General features: G+C 53.8%; 1 protein-coding gene across 1 annotated transcript in view; it reads left to right on the top strand.

The window, feature by feature from the left end:
- The first annotated feature begins 8,627 nt into the window (after window positions 1-8,627).
- LOC113194655 (equilibrative nucleoside transporter 3) overlaps window positions 8,628-16,757 on the top strand; it is a 33,844-nt gene continuing 25,714 nt past the window's right edge. The window contains exons 1-2 of the mRNA XM_026405825.2: window positions 8,628-8,688; window positions 11,714-12,006. Of these exons, the coding sequence (XP_026261610.1) occupies window position 8,688; window positions 11,714-12,006 (294 nt within the window). The 5' untranslated portion in view covers window positions 8,628-8,687. The remainder of the gene's footprint in view (window positions 8,689-11,713; window positions 12,007-16,757) is intronic.

Raw genomic sequence — 16,757 nt, 5'->3', positions numbered from 1 at the left:
CTCCACCTCCACCTCCACCTATACCTACACCTGCACCTACACCTACACCACCACCTGCACCTACTCCTACACCTGCACCTCCACCTGTACCTCCACCTCCACCTGCACCTCCACCTGTACCTCCACCTCCACCTACACCTGCACCTCCACCTGACCTCCACCTACACCTACACCTGCACCTCCACCTGTACCTCCACCTACACCTACACCTGCACCTCCACCTGTGCCTCCACCTCTACCTCCACCTCCACCTCCACCTGTACCTACACCTGCACCTACACCTACACCACCACCTACATCTGCACCTCCACCTCCACCTACACCTCCACCTCCACCTGTACCTACACCTGCACCTACACCTACACCTACACTCCACCTGCACCTCCACCTCCACCTGCACCTACACCTACACCTCCAACTCCACCTACACCTCCACCTGCACCTCCACCTGTACCTCCACCTCCACCTCCACTTCCACCCACAACTCCACCTCCACCTTGACCTGTACCTCCACCTCCACCTGCACCCGCACCTCAACCTCTACTTCTACCTCCACCTGTACCTCCACCTCCACCTCCACCTCCACCTCTACCTCCACCTCCACCTCTACCTCCACCTCCACCTCCACCTCCAACTCCACCTGCACCTCCACCTCCACCTCCACCCGACCTTTTCCTGCAGGGGGCATTTCCAGACCAATAAGCTGAAATCATTTGTTTCTAAAAGGCTGACATTAAAGAAATACCCACAGGAGTCCTCAGACAAAGGATTCCCAGAGGAAGTAAGTGCAGAAAGAAATGAGGAGGGGAAGGCCTCTTCCAGTACACAGAAATTAACGGGGGCTGTGGAAAGGGAAAACGCAGTGCCTCGTGAGTATTAAATAATGCCGAATAATTATTTGAGATAGCAACACAAAAGTTGGGGTGCAGTAAGTGGAATTAAAGTGTTCTAAGGCACCCCCATTACCTGGGAAAGTGGGAAACTTGTTCATTGATATTGAACTTGAGTAGATATCATGTATGGATAAACATAATCTCCACTGAATATCAAACACAAAAATGTGAAAAATGAATAATTTTTTCAATTACTCAAGCCCCAATGGAAGAAGGAGGAGGAGGAGGAGGAGGAGGAGGAAGAGGAGGAAAAGGAGTCTAGACCATTTGGGATAATAATAATAATAAGAAAAAAAACACTGGAGTTAAACTCCAATGTTCATCTGTCTACCAATAATTATATAAAATGTAAATGGACAAAAGACTCCAAGTACAACGTAAAGAAGTCAGAATGGACTTTTAAAAAAAAAGTGCCACTTATAAGAAACACAGCTTACATACAAGGACATCTGATAAAATTAAAAGGGTCTAAAAGAGATACATCAAGGTAACACTATCCAAAGTAATGCTAGTGTAACTAAACTGCAATTAGAAAAATAAACACTAGGGGGAAATGTATAAATATATGACATCAGCAGAATAAGGAATACTAGGCCATGTGCCCATCGGGGCAGGTTCCATTTTCCAGTACACCCATCTGATACGCTCTTCTTCCCACTGATCTTGACACTTTTTCATCAAGAGGGGAAGTCTGTTCCTCTCCTTGGAACTCAGGAGGACCTTTGTGACTCCTTGACCCACAGGGTACAGCAGAAGAGACCTTCTAAGATCAGGTCATAACACTGTGTGAATCTCTGCCAGGTGCCGTGGTGCACACCTGTGATCCCTCAGGAGGCTGAGGCCAGCCTCAGCAACTCTGCAAGGGCCTGTCTCTAAATACACACATAGAAAAGGCTGGGAGTGGGGATCAGCGGGAAAGTACCCCTGGGCTCAACCCCCAGTACTGTGGTGGGTGGGGGCACCCAGATGTCCTCCTTGTGACACTCTCATGATAGGAGGAGGCCTGAGCAGTCAAATAAAGAAGCTGCATGTTGTGGCCAGTAATCCCAGTTGAGGTTCCTGCCAACAGCCAGAGTCACCCAGACACAGTAAGTGAGGACGCTCAGGTGACCCCAGTCTTTGAGTCGTTGAGTCTCCTGAGTGGGGCCCCTGACACCAGGGCAGAGACCTCGTCCCTGACCACAGCAGCTGCAGCATCATAAATGGTGGACACCAACCACTGCCTTCAGGGCTCCTGGGTTTGAGCCACAGTGACCAGAATCGAGGAGCTGCTGGGGCCCCAGAGCACTTGGTGCCTTGGTCTGGGTGCTGGTGCTGTGGGTGCGTCCACTTTGTGGTCATTCATAAACTCCGCACCGAGGATTTGCCCACTGGTCTACAAACAGGTTACGCGTCCACAAAAAGCCACAACCCAACCACAACCCAAGAAAGCAAAAGACAGTGGAAAGCATTCAATAGAGCGTGGCCTCGAGAAGGCAGAGGGCTGAGAGGCACCTGGGCAGATGGAGGCACCTGGAGCCCCGGAGGGGCCAGCCTTAGCGGGAGCTGAGAAGAGAGACCGGGCGGGTGGAGCAGAGTTGGGGCTGAGGAGTAGGAACATGGCGAACTGGGGGCATCTGTCTCCTCTGTAAGGCAGGACGCAGGAGCCAGAGCATCTGGGTCAGCAAGTAGAGGATGAAAGTGTGTCCAGTTCTCATGGAGAGCAGGGGCCAGGACGAGGGCTGGGGACTGCCTGTCTCTGCCTGGCAACTGCAAATTCCAGCAGAACCACTGGCCTGCTAGTGACTCCAGGGAGGCCAGGGCGTGTCCACCCAGGGCGTGTCCGTCCAGGGCATCCATCCAGGGCGTGTCCATCCGGGGCCTGGCAATGAAACCAGATTTAAAATTAGGTAGTCAGTGTAGTTAGGTAAATCGGGTCTAATATCAAGTAAGATCTAAAATGGAGGCCATGCTGGGAATGAATTTCGGGAAATGCAGGACAACTCATGAAATGTTAATGAAGTCCTGAGAAAAGCCCTAGGCCCACAGCCCATCCCAAAGAAATGTTAATGAAGTCCTTCCTGCCCAGATTACTTCCTTGGCCCACCTGTGTCCCGCCCCTCGGGCCTTCCCACCTACATTCCATCACTGAAAGAACTATAAAAAGGGGAGACAACCGCACTTCCGCGGATTCCACCTCTTGGGTCCCCTTCTTCCTCCAGGAGAAGTCTTTTCTGCTGTCCTTTGATAAACTTCTACTTTCCACTCTGGCCTTGCCTCGGCGTGCTTCTCTGGTGTTATTCTTCAACATCGGGGAAGCAAGGACTTGTCACCGGTCAACAGCGGTAACAGCGGCCCACGGAACCAGCAGGAGGCCATGGTGGTGGAGTTTAGGTACTGCTAGGACTTCACTGACGAGATCGACTGGGGGCTCGGAGCTGGAAAGAGACGCCTGGAGGATGGAGGGGCAGAAGGGCCAAGGGCTGGAGTTCGCAGGAGTTTTAGAACTTTCCAAAGGAGCTGCTGAACCAGCAAGTGGCAAAGGGAGGTGATTAGAGTCAGCATGGGGTTGAGTTAGAATCGATGATGGGTGATATGTTACTTCCCAGGACCTGTGTCCTGTGTGGAGACCCAGGAACCCTGGAAAGAAAGACCCCAGTGAATCAGCGCTGCCTGATTGTTGCAGTGACAGGACATCACCACAAGATGGCAGCATCAGCCTGCAAACCCGGATTCCTGGATGATGGCTCCCTAAACTGTGTGGGGGCTGAAGGCTCAGGGGATTGGAACCACCTGTGCCCTGGAGCCAAGTAAAACCACCTGCAGGTGAGCAGACTCCAGGTAGGGAAGAGAGGGGAGCTTTCAGGGCTCTGGGCTTGGAAGAAGGGGACCAAAACACTTCCAGGAGCCCCTGCTGGGCTCTGGAGGCAGAAATGCATCAATTTGAATCTTGGTTGTGCTCCTTACCAGCTGTGTGGCTCTGAGCATGCCACTAACTTCTCTGTACCCAGTGTTCTCATAAGGGGGGGACAGTCAATAATGCCCAACTCATGGGGTCCTGAGATTCAGTGAGATAGTTCTTTGGGGGGCAAAGCTGTGCTGTAGAGCAGTTGGCATGCTAAGTACTTTGAACTAAAGGATGTTGGTATCAGCAGCTCGGGAGGCTGAGGCAGGAGGATCGCAAGTTCAAAGCCAGCCTCAGCAACTTATTGAAGGCCTAAGCAGAGAGACCCTGTCTCTAAATAAAATATAAAAATAAAAAAAGATATATATATAAAAAGCTGGGGATGTGACTCAGTGGTTAAGTGCCCCTGGGTTTAATCCCTGGTACCAAAAATTTAAAAATAAAGGATGTAGGAAGGCCTAAGGAGCAGTTCAGAAGCCAGGACCCTCTGAACCTTCTGTCCTCCTCTTTCCCACTGGCCCTGGGTCACAGAAACTGGAGGCCCTCTCCCCAAAGCCAGCCCTAAAACCTGGATACAGAACTCTCGCCTTCTCTCTTGAAGGCCCTCATCTCAGACGAAGGAAGTTGGATCAGAGGCCAAGGGGCCTCTTGTGGACAGGGCTGGCTTGCCCTTTAGGTTTTGTCCAATCCACTGTGTTTCTACACAGCGTCCCCGCTTCGTGGAACTAAGCCCAACAATAGACTGTTTTCTCTGGTCTCTGGGTCTTCTTTCCTGAAGGATCCGGGTCCCACAGAACTTCAGTCAAATAGATCTGCTACACTTTCCTCTTGTTAATCTGTCTCTGACACAGGGTATCAGTGTGACCATCTGGGCGGTCACATCATTTGGCTGCTTACGTCATGGCCCCTAAAGCATCCTCAAGCTCGCCTCCCTTGAAGGCAACCAGTGATATTTATTGGGCACCTGCTGTGTGCCCCCTAGGCTATTAGGTCAACATTATCCCACCCTTTACAGATGAGGAAACTGAGGCTTGGCTTCCTGGGGACACCAAAGTGACACCCAAGCCCAGGGCCATCTGGTTACAAAGCCTGGTTCTGTCTACCAAGTTGGGGACTTCCCTACGGGCCCCACCTGCCATTCCCTGGTGTCACTGGCTCCCTGGGGATAGAGCAGGTCCTGTTGAACTAGCAAGACGGCTTCCGTCCTGCACTCAGAACCATTCGGGGCATTCCTGAATCAAGGAGAGACAGGATGCCCGCAGAAGGCAGGGAATTATAAAATACCCGGGTAGTGAACAGGGCTTGGGATGTGGGGACATTTCCTCTCTCCTTTCTCCCTTACTTCTTCCCCTTCTCCTTCTTCCTCCTCCATTTTCTTCTTTACACGTGCATAAGAATAAAGATGCCATCCGGTGGTGGCCGGCAATCCCAGCAGCTCTCAAGGCTGAAGCAGGAGTATCATCACAAGTTCAAAGTCTGTATCAGCAACTTGGTGAGGGTCTAAGCAACTTAATGAGACCCCCGACTTAAAATAAAAAGGGCTGGGGATGTGGCTCAGTGGTTAGGCACCCTTGGGTTCAATCCCTGGTACCGAAATCAATCAATCAATAAATTGGGCTGGGGCTATAGCTCAGTGGTAGAGCACTTGCCTCACATGCATGGGGCCCTGAGTTCAATCCTCAGCACCATGTAACAGTCAATGAATAAAGATATTGTGTCCACCTACAAATTTTTAAAAAAATTCAAAAATCAATCAATCAATAAAGACAGCTAGTGAGTGCCCAGCAATCCATCATTTACAGTATTCCCCTGGCACCTGACTATGCTTGCATGTAAGAGGTGGTTGTCATCAACACTACCCAGAGGCACTGTCCCACATTCCCTAGCTCCAGCCCAGGCAGGGGGGAACTTCACAGCACAAGAGAGTAGCTGCTCCATTTCTAGGCGCTGATGGGAACTAGAGAAGCTACAGCAAATTAGGACTGTGGGGGACCAGACGTGCCCTTTGGCAGATGATCATCATGGGCTGGTTATCTGGAGAAACTACAGATACTGGAAAAGCTTGGGAACAGGGAGCTGTTTTTTGCAAGGGAAATTTACATCTGTAAAGGAAATCGCTTGCCCTCTCTGCTCTAGTGTGTCTGTGCCAGACCCTCAGAGCCCCTGGAATCTGCACAACAAAACTTTTGTTTGCTCCCCCCTGCCCCCCTTTCATAAGCCCCCCCCCCCAACTCACTCCCCTTTTCCTTTCCCTGATGGGGCGGGAGAAGGCCTGGCACCTGCCAGTCAAGTGCCCCACGCTGAGCCACGCCCAGCCTTCTCCACCTTCTTGTTGAGGGTTAGGCTTCACGACCTCAAAGCCACATTTTTGAGACTGATTCGATTCTCTGAGTGTCTCCCGTGTCTGCACGAGCTGTACCTGTCGTAAACTTCAGTCTGCTTCTCTCTTGTCACTCTGTCTTGTCTCAGGGGTCCTCACCAACTCACAACAATGAAGGGTAAAGAGAAAATGATTTTCTCTCCTCTTTGGGACTCCTCAGGACTTATCAGAAGGGGCCCATGTGGCCTGCCCAGGACAATCCCAGTCCCCAGTACATGTCCCCAGTCAGCCCTGGGGCTGCCTGCACAGCCTCCAGGTCCCCACCTCCCTGGTCCCCGCCCTGGAGTCCATCACTACCTTGTCCCCAGTGCCAATCCAATATTGAGGAAGAAAAAAGAGAAAAGAAGTTTTATTGCTTTGCTAGCCAAGGAGCTCAGGGGACTGTCCCAAAGGCTGGGATTCTGCCCACCAGGGGGAACCGAGGCTTTACAAGTGATCCAAAGTCCACATTCCAAGTGCTCTCTGTTCAGGGTTACAATTCACTTGTTAATTTGGGAGACAGTCATCTCTGAGATCTTCTGGTGCCTCCCCTAAGTCTGACTTACTTCTTTCCTTATTGGTGGGTGTGTGTCAAAGTCAGATCTCTCCGCCTAGGATGGGGTAGAAGGTCATCCTGTTTCCCCTGAGATTAGGGAGGGGGTGAGATTAGGGAGCAGGGAGAGAGGAGGAGAAAGGAACACGTCCATTTTAGAAGTCACAGTGGGCTGGAATTGTGCTCAGTGGTAGAGCGCTTGCCTTCCATGAGTGGAACACTGGGTTGGATTCTCAGCGCCACATATAAATAAATGAATAAAATAAAGTCCATCAACAACTAAAATATATATATATATAAAAAATCAATGCTCTGCAGTGGCAGAGCAGCAAGCACTATATTCAAAGTGTAAAGTGGACCACTGTTAAAATCCGAGACGCTGAGAGGCAGAGACGCTGAGGCAGGAGGGATCACAAGTTCAAGATCACCCTTAGCAACTTAGCAGGCTTCTGTCTCAAAATAAAAAAAATAAAAAGGGCTGGGAATGTGGCTCAGTGGTTAAGTGCCCCTGGATTCAATATCGTCCCCCTGCCCCATAAAAAAAGTAGGAAGAGGCACATTCCGTACTTCCTAAGAGTGAGAGGGGAGAAAGACTTTGAGCTGCAGATTATGAATAAAGGCCCCAGACTTTAACTGCCATTTTTGTCCCCTGTCCTGATCCTGTCTCAATGTGATTCTGAAACGACCTTTCAAAATGGAGTCCCAAGGCCATTAGGACTCAGGGCTTAGGCGTGATTCCAGCTGCTGCCCCAAGGTGAACTCTGATCACCTCCACCCTGACTGCAGGCCTCGGGAACCACCACTCAAGTGCACTGCGTCCGGAGGTTCAAGATGCGTCAAGAGGCGATGGACCTTCCACCTTCTTTTCTTTATCTCCTATCCTACACAACCCGGGTTCTCAACTCTAACCACAGTTTCCCTAAAAAGGATTTCTTCTGCTTTTTAAGAAACAATCCTTCCCAGAGACAGAGGCAGGAGGATCTTGCCAGCTTCAGCATTTTAGCAAAGCCCTAAGCGACTCAGCAAGACCCTGACTCAAAATTAAAATACAAGAGGGCTGGGGGTGTGGCTCAGTGGTTAAGCACCTCTGGGTTCAATTCCCAGGGGCACAGGCACCCCCCTAAAAATCCAATCTTGTTGGCTTTTTTTTTTTTTTTTTGGTACCAGAGATTGGACTCTGGGGCACTCGACCCCTGAGCCACATCCCCCACCCCTATTTTGTTTAGAGACAGGGTCTCGCTGAGTTGCTGAAGGCCTCGCTTTTTGCTGAAGTTGATTTGAACTCGCTATCCTCCAGTCCCAGCCTCCTGAGCCGCTGGGATCACAGGCGTGAGCCACCACACCCGGCTTGGTGGCTCTTGATAGCTCCCACCTACTCAGCCTTCTTTAGAACACCGCCTAGAGTTGTCTGAATATGTTTCCTGAGTTGCAATTCCTAAGACCTCAAAATGGTCAATTTGACTTGTGCAGCCTGTAAGTCTGGGACGCACACGCAGGCGCCGGGTTACATGGAGTGGCAGGGGTCAGGGTGTGAGGGTGGGACTTGCTGACTGCCACCAGCAGGGCTTCAAGCTCTGGGTCTGCTGAAAACCAGGGAGGCCATGTTCAGCCTGGGGTTGGGGCCTGCCCAAAGGTGGGGGGATCAGGGAATGATGGGGTCCTTTGCTGGAGTCTGGGGGCGAGGTGAGCCCTTCCAGGTCCTCCCGGCGCAGGGCTGAGACGGTGGGCCGGCTCCGCGGGCGTGACCAGTGCTTTGCCTCCAGGCGCCTCACTTTCTGCACCTGCGAAATGGGCGCGCGCCGGCCCCCGCCCGGCGCCGGGGAGGAGGGCGGTGCGCACGGAGCGCAGGGAGGGGACTAAAGCCGAAGAGCGAGTCAGCGAACCGGGAAGCGCCGGCGCCGGCGGGCGGGCGGGGCGGAAGGAGGAGCCCGGCCTGCGGCCCGCGGAGCCCGAGTCTCGGTGGCCGTGCAGCCGGGAGGCGGCGGCGGCGGCGGCGACAGTAAGTGCGGGCCGAGGCCGGGCGGCGACTGGGACTGGCCTGGGACGAGCCCTCTGGCCCCCGATCGTCCCGGGCTCGCGCTCTCTCGCCTTCACCTCCCGCGCCCGCCTCCCTCCGGGCTCCGCGCCCCGCTCTCCTCTCGCTCGGGCTTTCCACCTTCTCCTCCCAGACTCTCGCTCTCCTCCGCCCTGTGCCTGTGCCTCACCGCCCGGGTTCGGGGCCGGAATGTGGGCCAGGCAACCCCAGGGTCCAGAGGTGTCTGGCTCTGTGGCTCCAAACTGGGGGCCTGCCTGGGGCTGGGTGCCCAGGGCCGCAGGGCTTCCCAACTAGCTGCCCAGCCCCCTGATCTGTTCCCCAGGGAGGAAATCGAGTACCACCGGCAAGACTAACTTAGCCAGGGTCGGGAACCTAGCTGATCCTGCAGGACACCCACACCCCCGTGTTGCTGCTGCTTGGTGCCCGGGCTACCCCTCACCCCAGAGTCTCCCAGGGAGGGAGCAGGGCTGGTGCCTGACCCGGGGAAGCTTGGTCATTTCCTTGCCTTCTGCTAGCTTTCACAAAGGGTAATAAGACTCTGCGCACTCCAGTGCTCTGGCCCATGACCCGGGAAAATTCCTGGCTCCTTCAGAGGCCCTGTCAAGGCTGAATGGCCCTGGACAAACAGATGATGAGCTGGGAAGGGCCTGAGTGACCTAGCCTTTGGGCCCTGATGCTGTCCCTCTGGATAGAACATCTGGTTGACTTCTATGGATTAGAATCACTTTTTTTTCCCCCATTGCTGGGGATTGAACCCCAGGCCTTGCACATGTTAGGCAAGTGCTCTATCACATCCCACCCCACTTTGCTCATTCTTTAGCAGTAATTTCAAGTGTGTGATAGTGTGAGCATATGTGTGCATATACGCACACCCTGGCTGGGAGGGGCTTGCTCAACCAAGGGAGATTCAAATAGACTTGCTGACTGGATGCTCTGGGCCTACTTTGGGCAGCTTTCAGCGGCCCTGCGCCAGGGTACATTCTGCCCAGTAGGGGGCGCTGTCCTGGTTGTGCACAGCCCCATCATTCAGCAGATACTGATGCTGTGTGCACGCTGGTCACTCCCTTTGCCTCTGCTCCCAGCTTCATGGCTGCAAGGCCTTCAGGAAGGGGGTTTGGACTTGGAACCAGCAGACACAGGTTCACATCCCCTCCCAGGGAAGCCCAGGAGTCTGGCATGGGCTCCAGGCTGCTTGGTGTGAGACTTCACTATTGCCATCTGGTAGCTGTGTGACCTTGGGCAAGTTACTGAAACTTTCTGAGCCTCAGACCCCTCATCTGTGAAATGAGTAGGACCTAACATGTCCGGCTGTTGTCAAGCTCAAGGGCTAGGCGGAACCTTGGCATGTGTGGTTACAGGACTTTATTTTAGCTCCTGGGAATTCTTTCTGTTGAAAGTAGGAAAAAGCAAGAGCCTTCAAGGCTTCCATTTTTCCATCTGTAGAAGGAGCAAAAATGTCCGCCCTGCCTCATTCCTTGGGCTGCCATGAGGTTATCCCAGGATATAGACAAGGCTCCCTGTCCGTGCTGGGGGTGCTCCCGGGTCAGGGCGGCTTCCCCTGCCAGCCGCGTCACATGTATTTATTCGTTTATAGGATGGAGAGGATGCTACTGCGGGAGGGACCCCAGACTGAGTGTCCCGTTCTCAGCGTTATGTATTTCCCATTTTTCAAGCTGCTACCACATCCTCAGTGCCAGCTAGAGCCAGGAAGTGGGATGCCACCTTGCAGCCAGCCAGACAGGTGATGAGCCCAGGATGCCAGGGACTATCAGCCGTCTGTTCAGTAGCCGCTTCCCCACGCCGGTCGGTGCCAGCCAGTCCGAGTTCATGGCCATTGTAAAAAAGGCTTCCCTGGCTTTGCACGTGGGGCAGTCGAGGCTCAGAGGCGGGCAACGTGCCCAAGGCCTTGCGGGCAGCGGTTGTCAGCAGCCCAGAACCTTCACTGCCTTTGGTGCTACCACGGCTTGGGAGTGGCCGTCTCCTGGCGGGATGTGTTGACCGAGCTGGGACCCCAGGCACGAGCTGGAAGCCTCTGCCCAGCCATTTACCTAGTCTGTGACCTGGGCCTCTGTCCCCACAAATGAAAATGAGGAGTGGGCTAAATATATTATTTAATTCAGATAACTTTATTAACTAACTTATTTTGTACCAGGGATTGAACCCAGGGGCACCTGACCACTGAGCCACCTCCCCAGCCCTTTTATATATTTTATTTAGAGACAGAGTCTCTCCAAGTGGCTTAGGGACTCACTAAGTTGCCGAGGCTGGCTTTGAACTCACGCTCCTCCTGCCTCAGCCTCCAGAGCCACTGGGATTACAGGCATGAGCCACCACACCTGGCTCAGATGACTTTATTTTCATCTATAGTTTAAATTCATTTTTAAACAGTTAAAGAAGCCACATAGTTTAAAATTCAGAAGAAACAAAAAAGTGAATAGTGAAGCCCTCCTCCCTGTCCGTCTCCCTCCTCAGAGACAGCCACTGTCAGGGATTTCATTGGCGTCCTTCCAGTGACATCCTGCGCATGCACAAATGCATAGGTGTGTGCATTTTTTTACACACACCTTTCTACACAAATGGCGTATCCCACATGCTCTCCTGCTCCTTGCTGTTTGGGCATAAAGTTGAAGAGTTTAGAGAACAATCTTTGTCCATCCAGGGCCCCGATTCCTATTTTGATGCTGCCATGACCCCAGGTTGCCCGTCCAGTGTGCTTGTCAGGGGCCCCACTCACAGTGTTTGGCCCTGCCTGTTGCCGGTATCCTCTTGTGTGGTCAGGGTGACCTGTGAGGTCATTTAGAGTTCTGACATCCTGTCCTTCTCTTAGTCTGACTTTCCTCTTCCTGGTCCTTTAACACGAAGCTCTCCCACCGAGCTCTGGCGGCCTGGGAGCCCTGGTGGGGGAGATGATTGGTTTGTAGGAAGGCAAGCCCACCTGTGCCCGGCCTCAGCATCCACTCACTACCTTGTGCCTCTCCCTGCCTGGCAGTGGCCCTGGGCTCGGAGGACGCCGTGTGTCACAGCTCCAACTCCACCTACACACCCGTGAGCGGCTCGCTCGGAGCTGACCCAGAGGCGCTGCCCGGATTGGACTGCCCAGGCCCCGGGCTGCCGAGGCCCGAGGACCGCTTTAACGGCGCCTACGTCATCTTCTTCTGCCTGGGCATCGGCAGTCTGCTGCCATGGAACTTCTTTGTCACTGCCAAGGAGTACTGGGCCTTCAAGTTGCGCAACTGCTCCAGCCCAGCCACAGGGAACAGCCCCGAGGACACCGACATCATGGTAAGGGCGCCGTGCCCGGGGTGCCATGCCAGGGAGGCCCGCTGCGTGCTGGTGAGCGGAGGAGGGTGTGGGAGCCGCGTGGACAGAGCTCCCCTCAGCGCTGACCTGGTTTGTGGGGCGCGCCAGGCTTCGTGTGGCCAGGAAGATGGAGGTGGATAAGACCCAGCTCCAGGGCTCAGTTTGCTTCCTATTCAGTTGCGAGGAGGGGGCAGTGATGCTTCTGTCCGGTGCAGGCTGGTAACCCAGCAATCCAAAGCCGTGGCTCTGGGAGTCGGAAGGTGTGCATTGAATAGCATTAGGTTCAGCTGTAAGATATAGAGACTCGCCAAAGAGAAGTGGATCAAACAAGATGGAAGGTCATTTTTCTCTCATATTGAAGTCAGGGGGTTGGGGTGCGGCCTAAGGCTTGTGTGATGTTCTGTGGTGTCAGGAACCCAGTTGTTTGACCATGTGTAGCACCCATGTCCAAGGTTACTCCATGGTCCAAGATGGCAGATGGAGCTCCAGTCATTACATCAATAGGAAGATGAAAGATGAAAGAAAGAAAGGCATGCTGCTAGTAAAAACACTTCCTGAAAATAACACATTGCTTCTGTTGACACTGCATTGGTCTGAACTCAGTCACATGATCACACTAATTGCAGTGGAAGCTGGGAAATGTAGTTTTGATTTTGTTTGTTTGGTCTTTCTGGTGCTGGGAATTGAACTTCGGGTCTTGGCTCATGCTAAGCACAGATTCTACCACTGGGCTACACTCCCAGCTGTGAATTATCTTCAAATGTAGGTTTATCCCAGAAAACCATGTGTCCACTAAAGTGGGAGGTTGGTAGTTAGCAAAGACAGAGTCTCATAGCCCATTTTCTGTGCCAATAACACAGTACCACAGACTGGGTGAGTTATGAAGAAAGGAGGTTTATTTGGGCTGGTGTCTCTGGAGGTCCAGAGTAGAGAGGCTGCCTCTCCTGTGGCTTTCTTGCTGGCAGAGGTGGGGCACAGCACCCCACAGCAAGCAACAGGGAGCTTGAGTGCGTGTGAGTCGGGTCTCTTTTTTAAAAATCCCCAAGAAATGGTGATGGGGTCCACCTAATGCTTATCTTGCTCTGCTCATCTCCCAGAGGTCTCCCTTCTAAATATCATATTAAGTTTCCACGCTCTTGATGCCTCACACTGGGGATTACATTTCAACACCGTGGCCTTGGGGGACACTGCATTTCAGGGTGGGCGGGGTGCAGCTCAGTGTAGAGCACATGCCTAGTGTGCTTGAGACCCTTGGTCTATCACAGCATCAAAAAAAAAAAACTACATTTCCCAGTATCCATTGCAGCAGGCATGGTCACGTGACTAGTTCTGGCCAATGCAGTGTGCATAAAGGCAAGGAGGGCTATGTCTACACCACAGCACAGGAGATAGGAACCCTTGGGGACAAGGAGTCTGGGGCACAAGGTAGAGATCTCTGTGATCAGGGTGGATTTGAAGAATGAGGGAGGAGACTGCAGATGGAAGAAACGGCTGGGCCAAGGCAGACCAAGAGGAAGGATGTGAGGAGCCACGGGGCATCAGGTCTGGCTGTACAGGGTTTGCGGCAGGGGCCCTGTGGCTCAGACCTCTGCCCAGGCCTGGGGGCTCAAGGTGAGAAATCTGAATTGTTTGATTGACAGTGGCACTAAGCTCCTCCCTCCCAGCGCAGGGCTGCACATTGTGCCTGTGGGTTTTCTGGGGGGAGAGACCGGCAGGGGAGGAGTGTTAAAGAAAAAAAATAACTGACGCTTGCTAAAACAGCAAGGCCAACTTTGTTTAAGACTCTTGCAATAGGGAGAGAGCTGGGACTCGACTCTGACAAGGACAGGTATATTTATAGCCAGGAACAGAGAGAGGGGTCAGTGGATGGAAGATGACTAAGTGGGACTTCAAGGGTAGAGGATGCTCGCTCACACACACGTGGGTGGAGAAGCGAAGCGGGTTCTGAAGGCATGGGGTGGGGTGTTGTCAGAGCCCTGTGCCTTTCCTCCGGGGCATCCCTCAGGGACAGGAGGGAACACCAGCAGAGCCAGCCACAGGGCCAGCCCTACCCCTTGGCTGGCACAGGAGGTAGCTCACCGCTCCTTCTCTGAAGGCACCTTCTTATCCTTGACCTAACCCCTGGAACCTTCCTCAGTGTGGGCATGAACGGGGAACACATGGGAAGGGCATCTCTTTCCGCCTTTCAAGGCCTGAGCCCAGCTGCTACACACCTGGATCACCAGGGAGCATTTTGCAAAATACCCATCAAGCCCAGCCCAGGGATCCTGCTGGAGTGAGTCTCAGCCGTGGTGCAGACTTTGGTATTTTCTAGTTTACTCTCCTGTCTGATTGCCACCCCCCAATAGCTTTGACTTCCCGGGGGCCTCTTCTGTGAACCTAAGAATTCACCTGGGGTCTGAGCCTGTTTGTGCAGCTGAAGAGCCCCTGCCAGGGAGTGTGTGGTGCACAGCCTCCTGTGGTCCTGAGACCAGCAGCCCTGGGGGCTTGTGGGTAGTGCAGCCTCCAGCCCCACCCGAGACCCAGAGTCAGGATCAACTGGGTTCCAAGAACCAAGACTTGCCACCTGTAGCTCCTGGGAAGGTGACTGACAGGTGCAGTGGCTTTTGAGAAGCCCTGGCTAGTTGTTGGCTCTGGGTCTGAGTCAGCCTCTGTGACACCTTGTTTTCCTGGTGTATAAAAGCACCATGTTGGGTGTGGTGGCGCACGCCTGTAATCCCAGTGGCTTGGGGAGTCTGAGGCAGGAGGATCACAGGTTCAAAGCCAGCCTCAACAACTCAGTGAGGCCTTAAGCAACTCAGTGAGACCCTGTCTCTAAATAAAATACAAAAAAGGGCTGGGGATGTGGCTCAGAGGTTAAGTACCCCTGGGTTCAATCCCTGTATTTTTTTTAAAAAAGAACCATATCCTGGGGGGTGTGGGTAAACCCATTCCTGGGTGTTGGGACAGGCCTGGTCCACTATCCCAGGTGCTGTACAAACATGATCAGTGCAAATCCCCGCTCTTCCGAGCTGCCTGTGGCCCTGGTGTGTCCCCACGGGCTCTGCCTTAGCCAGGTGCTTTATGGTCCTCTCTTATTCACTAGGGGCTCCTGTGTCCCAGCCGTCCACGGGCCTCGGTAGATGCTGCTGCCCACTGGGCTTCTTCCAGCAGGTCCCCGCTCCCGGGTGCAGGCTGCTGAGGGAGGGAGAGCAAGTGCAGGGTGTCTGGGAACGGCGCTGGCTCTTGGCGGAGAGGCCCTCCCAGGCCGTCCCTTCCCAGCTGCAGGCACTTAGCATTCCAGCCCCGCTCAATGCTTTATTGCCCGTTTCCAAGTACTGGCAGGTGCGGATGTAGTACCTGTGGCTGCCCGGAGCTCCTGGCTCTTGGCATCGGAGATGAGAGACCTGTCACCCCTCGATTCATGGGCCGGTGCTGGGAACAGGCGTGCTGGGGTGTCTCTGCGTTTTCTGGGCTATTTTTCTTTTCCTCATTCTTCATTCCTGCCACCAGCCTCCCCCGTGCTTCCCCTCCTCTTCCCAATTCCCTGCAAGAGGCGGCCGGTCTGCCCAGCATCTTGAGGGCCAGTTTGTGGGAAAGGGACGGGGGAGTTGGACAAATCCACCTCTACCTGCCACCTGCAGCTCCATCAGCTGAGGGTCTCCATGGTTGGGGATTTTTTTAGGGGGGGAGATACTTTTAATATTTTGTTGGAATAGATAGCATTTGCTGGGGAGTTTGACCCCATAGGATTGTTTGAACAGAAACCCCCACTCCAGTGATGTCACTTTCAAGGTCACCTCCCGTGCCAGGCTCCCGTCTTCTGCCTGCAGCAGTTTGGGCATGGTTTAGACAGCTTGCTGCTTGCCCGTCTCTCCTCTCTTTCTCTGGAATGAGACCCACAAATAAACCCAGCGAAGCCCTGTTGGCCCAGGGCCAAAAACTAGGGCATAACTGAGGAAGAGTTGGCATGGAAAGCTGGCGTGGGGCAAGCTGCCGAAGCCTCCATTTTGGGAGCCCACTGTGCCGGCAGGGGTCGGCACAGATTTCCCTCTTGTTACCCCAGCAAGGTGGGTCTCAGTGACGCGGTTCTGGAGATTGAACCCAGAGGTGCTCTACCCCAGAGCTAGGTCCCCAGCTCTTTTTATTTTATTTTGAGACAGGGCCTCCCTAACCTACCCCAGGCTGGACTGGAGCTTGTGATCTTCCTTTCTCAGCCCCCTGAGCAGCTGGGATTCCCGGTGGGCAGCACCGGGCCTGGCTGGCCATCTATTTTTTCAGAGCTGAATTCCAAAGATTGGTGCTGGGTGAAATCTCCCCTCCCCCATCAAAATGCAGTGAGGCGGGGTTTGGCCTGAGCCCCGTCAAGGAGGTGGCAGGAGATGGTGGGGACAGTTGGAGAAGTGGGCTGGGGGTTGCAGGCTCCTGCCACAAGGTGTGGGCGAGCCGCATGCAGAGGGCAGCACCCCCTCCCCGCCAGCCGCCCAGTCAGGGGCTGCTCTAGACCATTTTTTAAAAAAATTAGAACCAAAAGCGAGTCATTTTTCATTCCCCTGTCCACTCTGGGACTCTAACTGCAGTCCAGCCAACGTGATAGTCCCAGCTTTGACTTCGTTTTTAGCCCTTGCCACGTCCTGCAGAGGCAGGGAGCCGGCCTGGCCTCAGCCTGTGGGTCCTGGCCCTCGGGGCCTCTCGGGCCCTGATTCTCTTTCTCCCTCCTGATCTCGCCCCCTCCCCTCCTGCACCCCGTCCCC

This window comes from Urocitellus parryii, unplaced genomic scaffold, assembly GCF_045843805.1.
Source record: "Urocitellus parryii isolate mUroPar1 unplaced genomic scaffold, mUroPar1.hap1 Scaffold_139, whole genome shotgun sequence".
NCBI lineage: Eukaryota > Metazoa > Chordata > Mammalia > Rodentia > Sciuridae > Urocitellus > Urocitellus parryii.
The sequence above is the reverse complement of the archived record's forward strand: the minus strand, read 5'-3'. Positions and strand labels throughout refer to the sequence as shown.